Source organism: Polyodon spathula, chromosome 19, assembly GCF_017654505.1.
Source record: "Polyodon spathula isolate WHYD16114869_AA chromosome 19, ASM1765450v1, whole genome shotgun sequence".
Lineage (NCBI taxonomy): Eukaryota > Metazoa > Chordata > Actinopteri > Acipenseriformes > Polyodontidae > Polyodon > Polyodon spathula.
In genome coordinates this window covers 31011659-31020186 of record NC_054552.1, presented here as the reverse complement: position 1 = coordinate 31020186, position 8528 = coordinate 31011659, and the positions used below count along the sequence as shown (strand labels likewise).

The 8528-nt window shown below is 40.3% G+C and overlaps 1 protein-coding gene across 1 annotated transcript; it reads left to right on the top strand.

The window, feature by feature from the left end:
* Window positions 1–3255: 3255 nt before the first annotated feature.
* Window positions 3256–8131, top strand: LOC121294800. Its single transcript, XM_041218893.1, has 5 exons — window positions 3256–3504; window positions 4355–4484; window positions 5146–5331; window positions 5870–6040; window positions 6558–8131. The coding sequence occupies exons 1-5, from the start codon at window positions 3358–3360 to the stop codon at window positions 7052–7054; spliced, it is 1131 nt and encodes a 376-aa protein (XP_041074827.1). The 5' UTR covers window positions 3256–3357; the 3' UTR covers window positions 7055–8131.
* Window positions 8132–8528: the final 397 nt, after the last annotated feature.

The window sequence follows — 8528 nt, the reverse complement described above, 5'->3', positions numbered from 1 at the left end:
TGTGTAAATTACCCGACACTAATGTAAGTGTGTACAGCACTGTGCATGAAGAGGGGTTTTTGAGTAAATGTATATTGTAAATAGTGTGTATTTACAGTAATTAATTAATGAAATACCTGACACTCCTGGGAGAGCCTGCCTGCGTGATTACCAGGTGTGGAATCTGATCATCAAGTAGGTGTGTTCCAGCGGGGCGTCAGGTATAAACACGTTCTATTTATTCACCTCAGGGCTGCTGCAAAACCAAAGTCAACTGGGCTAAAGAAGCTGAAAGAAGCTTAGTGTGTGAGTGTGAGAGAGAGAGAGAGAGAGAGAGAGAGAGAGAGAGAGAGAGAGAGAGAGAGAGAGAGAGAGAGAGAGAGAGAGAGAGAGAGAGAGAGAGAGAGAGAGAGAGAGAGAGAGAGAGATATTATTATTGAACAGAGATTGCAGATCCCAGCAAAGTTGTGTTGTATGTGGTCCGTGCACTGTCATTGCTGGTAGTGTCACGTGAGCTGTTCAGTGTGTTGATATGTAAATAAATCCTGTTTGCTTGCAGGGCGTGTTAACTTCAACCTCCTTCTCGCTCTCCTGCCTGTCACCCAGCAGCGAATGCACCCATCCACACGGCTACTCTGTCACAAGCACATGTATCTTTCTGTATCTTTTAAGGGAGCTCCCTAATAAAAGCTGAATCTCAAAACAATAATTGTGTGAATATAGTAATTCTTACAGCTGTGTATAATAGTATTTAAAACAGGATTAATTTGTCTGACTTTTCTGCCCTTTGGTCCCACTGCAGTCAGATACGCGACTGACTACTGTACATGTCCAGCAGGTGGCATTCTTCAGATATTCTTATGGTTAGTTCTGGGTGTAATTGAAGGAGGTGGGGGGGGGTCACTCAAGTCCACAATTTAAATCATTGCCGTACTGCAGGTGTTTTTTTGCATGTGTAGAAAATAGTCTTGCCCCGGGTAAAACAAGAGAAGGTGTTACACTTACCGGTACTAATTAAGAACAGCACCATTAGAGTTCTACTTCACAGCTTATTAAACTGCCATTCTTTATCCCCTCTGTTTTTGAAATGAGTCACATTAATTGCATTTACAGTTGCTGTGAAGCTTGGTAATTTGTTATATGCAGACATGGTGCTTATGTGTTTTTCACGATGGTTATTCTGGGCTCCACAGAGGCAGTCCCATTTGCTTAGTAGAGTGTGTCTGGAACAGCCTTATATAACTCAGTCTAAATTAGAGGTAGGAATAAAACCACAGCTCCCTAATTATAACTTACTCAATTTCCTGGATGCTACCTTTTGATTAATTAGGAATTAGATCAGTGTAATTAGCCGATAATGAATTCCCTCTTCACTTACCGTTGAACATTTTTTTGTTCTACACTCCAGATATTAGTCGGAAACTAATCGGAGGCTTGTTTCCTGTTTTCCATTTATTAAAATCCTTTGCTGAGTTCTATTTGCACCAGGCATGAAAACTCACATACCCTGAGCACTGGAGAAAAGGTCCAGTTGCTTCAGCTGAAACACACTAATGATAAGGGCTGTGCCTGGTACTGTCATGGGTGTAAAGTCAAAACTCCCAGAATAGGGATTTTAAAAAAGAGCTTTGCATTTATCTAAAAGCCTGCATTTCACTGAGTTGCATAAATATTGTGTCTATTGAACAAATCTGTGCAAACACAATTAATTTGCAGGAGAGCCACAATGTTTTCAGGGCTAAATACACTTCTTAAAACAGATAACTGCTGGCTCCTTTACCACAAAATTACCGAGTTCTGAATACAGAACTGAGGAGTCAGGAGATATTTATTTTATTATAAATAATATAACAGCACAAGCTGATGATTCCAGACCCTGAAGTGATTTAGAAAGCAAAAGTATTATAGTTTTTTGTGAAGAGCAATATTTTCTATACTCTGTAGAGGTTCAGTACACTGAACTCAGTACTGGGACTGTGTGAGAGCCGACACTTTCAATGTATGACGCTCAGTACTGGAGATTTCAGAGACTGCACATTTATAATACAGTTCTGACCCATGGACCAAAACATCCAATGCAAAGAATGTCTATAATACGACTTGGCAAGCATTTTCTGTGCCCCATACATAGAAAAATTAAGCAAGCACAGCACAGCAATTAAGCTTGACAGGTGAAGATACCCAATTACACACAATGCATTTCTAAGCAACTAACACAGGTCATAGAAGACTCTGTATCTGTCGTCAATGTGTTAAATAGCATTAACTGTTTAATATGTCTTGCATTTGATTGTCAAGATATTATTAAAAGTGGAAAAAAACACAGACTGCTGCATTTTTTATATATTTTGTAATATTATATTATATTAAACAGTAGTGTGCACATTTATTAGAACACCACATTGCTTCTGTAGTTATCTGCATATGAAATCAAACCACTATCAAACTGAAAATATTGGAATATTGTCAAAATAGGCAAAGGAAATAAATCTAATAAATGTGCACAGTACTGTATTATATCATATGTGTTCATATATTACAGCTCTTTGAAAATAACTTGCAGGTGCCTATACAGCAGTCCAGCTTTCTCCAACCTTCCTGTAATAATGCCTCAATACCTTAACGTGTGTGATTGTATAAGACTCCTTGTGCCGAGGGAGGATTTTCAACAGGGAAGCAGAACTAATGAGAGTATCGGTGTGTTAGCAGAGCTGTAGCTGCCCAGAATCAAAGTCTTCTCTAATAAAGTCTGCTGTTGACACAATATTGAAATTGCTGGTTAATATTAAAACAAATGGAAAGTTAATATTTAAATCAGCCTGAAGTGTAAGTTGATTCATTACCCCCCCCCCCCCCCTTCAAGGCAGTTTTGATTTAGAAGACTCTAGAATTTATTGGGTTATGTAGCTGGGTTAGTGGTTATCCTTATAAAAGTTAACCAATCTACATTTATAATTTGAATGTTTACAGTGCTATTCCCCATGCTAACAGTATATAGTAATCATTTAATAATATTAAAGCACTGTTTTTGCAAGGTTTTGTATAACTGCGCATTAAGTCTAAAACTGCAATTGCCCTGCAGTTCAAAGAGTTAAAGTTGTGTTGCAGTGCAGTAGCTGCAGTTTAACTGTACTTTAGTTACTGTTTGAAATGTATCTCTGCATTCTCACTGCCACGTTTACAATATAGCTGATAGGCCTATCACCCTTATTTGCATGAGCACACATAAATACCTCCAACTTCCTTGTTGTGCTCAGCATTGCTTATCTAACTCACATCAGTGCAGAAACCTGGTTCAGCCTAACAAAGCAATCAGTGCTGACCCCCTGGCTCAACCTAATACAGCAATCAGTACTGACCCTCTGTCTGTGAGGAAACATGGATGTGTCCAAAATACGATGGAGCTCCACAGAATACTCTTTGAAAGAGTTTGTCTACAAATTCCAGGATTCCTTTCCTAAAATTGTCAAGGTGACAGAGGGCTTCTTGGGGAGACAAGAATTGGACAGCATCAGTTCCAGCACAGTAAGTGAGAACAACCCATGGAAATGTGTGTTATTGTACTGTACTAGGAGGCAGTGTGGGACTGGGAGGCAGTGTCGTGTAGAGATAAGAGCTGAGGGACTGGATGACAATCTGGTCATAAGACACTGGAATTTATTCAATAGAATCAGAGTTATATCCCCTTCAGTCACTGCGTGTATAATTGTACCATGTTTAGGGTCTGCCTAGCCCTTTAATTCTTTTTACTCGGGCGCTGTAAGAGAGCCCAATTCACCATTCGAAAGAGCAGACAGAGCTTTAAAACAAGGTCCTGTTCGTGGATTTTCCATGTTCCCTACATGTTGATGTTTCATTATCCACTGTCAGATGTGAGCCAGCCACTCTATAAGAAATGTTATAAACATTAAATATGGTTTTTTTCTAAAAAAAAATCTCTTTTTTTCTGTGGTTTTTGTTGTCTGTACTAAACAGGGCGAGTCTCAGGCTGTTTACCTTTTTGTCTTTATGGAAGCTAGTGTGTGCACATTCATGTCATGTACCTGTAACCTTTTCAGTTGTGAAAACAGTGCTGGAGAGTTTTAACCCATGCTGCATGCAATATTGAAAATAGCAACACAAAAAAAAACATTGCTTTGGACACGTAAATATATTTTTCATTATACATTTTTTTCACTTGTTTTCCATTGCTTTATATAGGGAAACAATGACATTCTCTTATGAGGCTATCATGCATTTGCATCTTCCATACTGTATATCCACATATAAAAACTAGAAGAGGGTTTTCTTTATTTGCCCCCTTTATGAGGTCGCCATGCATGAAAGGGGTAATGCTTTTTTATTAAGATACCAACCATTTGCTCACTTCTGACAGCTGCTGCGAGTGCACGCTCTGTACTCACAGGAAAGAGCTCTGGTGGAGAGCAAATCTGGGAAAGTCCTGTCTCTGCCCACCAAGCTGACCTCTATGACCTTCTTCATCATCAACCACAGTGGTGCCAGAGGTGAGCCAGTCATTTTCTTTGTCAGAGCAGTATGAGAAGGAGCTTCATTCATTTGGAGCTGCTGAAGGTGGCCTTCATACCAAATACAGGGTTGGCCTTATAATACTGAAGGTGGCTTTATCTTGTCGTCAATATGAGTAAATTGGCCTTAATTTTGAGGTGGCCTCATAGCGAGACTTTACTGTATTAATTATAGCCATTCCTGTGGGAATTCAAAGATATGGGTTTCCTATCAACTTCTCTCATTCTTTACAAGAGGAGACCCTTGTGCACTGCACAGCGCTCATTTACATATGAATATAATAAACTGCATGTGACTGGAGGGACTATATTGTCTTCATTGTGAGTTTCAAAGCTAATAGTATAGTTAAATTACATGGGGTATCAGAGGGTTCACAGAAATGTGATTTATGATGGCGTCATCCACGTTGACCTGGTGTTCCACATCTTATTCCTGTTATAGCCATTTATAGAATTCAGTTGTAACCCTATAAAGGGCAAGAAATTCATAATTAGGGCAGTGAGGTTTTGTTTTTCTTTGCTCCAGGGCAAATACAGGGATGAATCAATTTTACACAGATCAATTTTTGACCTATACCCCTCTGGGATGTTCCACAGCTGGGTCTTGCTTTGATCTCTGTTGTGTTTGTGTATCGTACAGAGGGGCCATTCACCCTGCTAGAGATCCTGAAAGCCTTTACCCTGCCAGTCAAGATCCAGCCCACGACTGCCCTCACCTTCCAAGAGTCAAGCAGCCACCACAGTCCTGGGCAGAATCTGGACTCTCTCACCTTCATACAATCCTACCAGGAGTCCTTCCTGCTGGGCCACTGCCTCAACAACAAAGGCAGGTCCTATTTCTGCAAGCACCTTTTTAAAATCTTTATTAAAGATATTTTCTTTATTTATTTATTTAACCAGGAGATTTACCATTGAGACAGAGGCCTTGTTTCCAAAGGGGTCATGGTCATGGTATAGGATTACAATGTATAAAAAGAAATGTACAATGTACAAACAACACTGTTCATGTTCAAACATGTTCAAACTTTATCAGCAGCACACTGATATCAAAGAACAGAGTAAATAATACATACCTATTTGTTAATGTGGACTGAAGGAGAAGCATTGTCAGGACTCCTTTAACATCCTTAACAATAAAGCACTCACAAGAAATGTTTCAACTACACTTCTAGCTGAAATATTTGCCAAAACAATTCTACCAATTTCTCTGCTGTTATTATTTTGAAATAGCCCCAGAAATGACATACCACCTGTAAACATTCTTGCAGCCCTCTGCTCATCAGATATCATTACAATACAAAATGAGTTGAAACAGTCCCAGGGTTTCTGCAGAAACTCTCTCAGCTTTGTGTCGTGCTTTTCAGGGACCCTGCTGGAGCAAGTGCCGCTGGTGCTTCCCATGTACATGAAACAGGTACGACTGGTGCTGGCCAAGGGATTGGAGGGAGAGAACGAGGAGCAGTGGGAAGCAACCTGCAACATTTACAATGACAGGATCAGAGAGCTGGGACACATGGATCACTTCATCTTCCAAGGTGCAGTCAGCGGCAGCGTATTTATCTGTCTGTTGCATAGCATTTAGAAATAATAAATTAAATTTAATAGTAAATGACAAACATTTCGACCACAAGTCTTATAGAAGACACAGAAAAAGACTTCTTGAGCCGTGTAGCTGCAAAAATGCCATCGCCCAAGTGCAGTTAACATGGCTGAGAAAGAATGGAAGTGCATCTTTACTAACTGCAGGGATAATCCACTACTGGCATGTCAAGCAGGGAATCGATAGCAACCAATTACCAGACAAATAGCCCACAGGAATACAGGCAACAACCAGCAATGCTGTCCTGCTAGCCTTTGTTTTATTTTTTAAAAGTAGACAAGTTTCTTGTTTTAGAGTCTTACTGTTTCACTTGGAATTTTGTAGGAGCATTTTACAGCTTCAGGGAATCGAACTGGAGTTCATCAGATTCCTCGATGTAAAATGATCCAAAAAATGATAACAGGGTATACCATTGCTATTCTGTTAAACCAAATCAGGCTGCTTTTTTTCAGGTATTACTCTGCTTGATAATAAGGATTTGATCGCTCCTCAGACCCTGTATGCAGAGATTGAGCCAATTTACATGGACTTGAAAAAGCAGGGTGATGCCTTTAATCTCCACTATTCGCTGGGTGAGCCAGTCTCTCCCCGCCAAGTCCCTGCCTGGCCGCTTACCTTAAAGCCACAGATCCCTGCCAAGCCCCAAGCCCTCCCCAAATCCATCAGCCCGCTCCAGGTACCTCAGTGCCGCACCTACCGCAGCCTGGCGGAGGTGCCTCAGGATCTTCACTCACTCAGCGTAAGGGAGGTGTGTGACTGCCTCCTGCTGTTGAATCTGGGGAGCTACATGCAGGCCTTTCGCCAGGAGCAGATAGATGGTGACTTGCTGTATGAGCTTGACCACATACACATGAGGAACACTCTGGGTATGAGCAGCCTGCACATCACCAAGCTGCTTCGCTTCAGACAGGGCTGGAGGCCCCGGGTGGGGCTGGACACAGATGTTTAAATGACTCACATCCACACTAGAAGCATATCTTTGAGTTTTTTTAGTTAGTGCGCAAATGAAATCACTTGCATGTTCATTTTGACACCCACACACACTGTACTGGTAAGTATCTAGCGCCGTGTATGAGAAGTGATCTTTCACTGTGATCTTTATGGGTGTTGCAGATACTGATTTATTTCCACCTGTCTCTTCTATCTGTAGAGTGGAGTTATCTTTCTTGATAATATCAAGATAATCACAATACAGTGGTAATGAGGCTGCCTATAGGCACAACAACTAATCATTGTTAGTGTGTTACCTGAGCAATTAACCTCTTGTAAGACAGTGCTTATATGTTTCTTTAGTTTGTTTTTCTGTTTTAATCGGTTCTATTTTCATTGTCTTTTGTTGTTTTTATTTGATTTGATAATGCTGTTGTCCGCCCACAAGACTTGCTTACATAAAACAGAACCTACTGGTATGAATAAGTATATGAAATAATACATGAAATAATGGGGATCAGCTGTGGAGCCATTTGTTTAAATTATCCAAAATATTTTTCTTTTTAGAAAAAAATAAATAATTAAAAAATTTAGACATATGTATTTTATACCTAGCCAAACAATTCCCATCGTTGTGTGTCAGATTCTAGTATATTGGTAACATTATGATTATGATAAATAAATACCACTATAGCTTGGCCAACATTGTAATATATAAAATAATAATGTTGATGAAACCTCTCTTTTGCTGTGCCACACGGTCCTTCTCTCCTGATAAGTGAACGTTCTGCCACACTCATCCAAGAGCTTCGGGAGGTGATTTGTCAGCAACTGCCCTGCGATATCGAGTCGTGACGTAGTGTGGGGCAGAATGTACCCTTCCTGAATGGGGCAACTGTAAGATACCCCTGCCCCGCTCCTGATTACGAACCCTGAGGTCATGCCGCACGAGTACAGAGACAACAGTGCGGTGGTGGCCATATGCAGGGCCGGCGTCCCAAACACCTCAAACAGTATCTCCATGGCCTTTACACGGTCCGTGGTGGGCGAGAGCGGGCCGTCTGTCAGCAGAAATGTTTTGCTGTGAGACTACCCTATCCTCAAAGAGCTGAAAAGCCATGCTATTCATGCCCCTTTGATATCTATCTATCTATCTATCTATCTATCTATCTATCTATCTATCTATCTATCTATCTATCTATCTATCTATCTATCTATCAGTATACACACACATATATATATATATATATATATATATATATATATATATATATATATATATATATATATATATATATATGTGATAGATAGATAGATAGATAGATATCAAAGGGGCATGAATAGCATGACTTTTCAGCTCTTTGAGGATAGGGTAGTCTCACAGCAAAACATTTCTGCTTCAAAGGTTCCCTAGGCAGCCCCACAACATTGGCCCAATGAGTGGTGCTCTCTGGGTCCCCCTTACAGACATCTCCACTTCCCAACTTAAGAAT

Excerpts from the sequence above, each read along its gene's own strand:
- LOC121294800 (XM_041218893.1), top strand. The coding sequence starts at position 3,358 with ATGGATGTGTCCAAAATACGATGGAGCTCCACAGAATACTCTTTGAAA. Across the intron at positions 3,505-4,354 it reads ACAGCATCAGTTCCAGCACA|CTGCTGCGAGTGCACGCTCT; the intron begins GTAAGTGAGAAC and ends CACTTCTGACAG. Across the intron at positions 5,332-5,869 it reads CCACTGCCTCAACAACAAAG|GGACCCTGCTGGAGCAAGTG; the intron begins GCAGGTCCTATT and ends CGTGCTTTTCAG.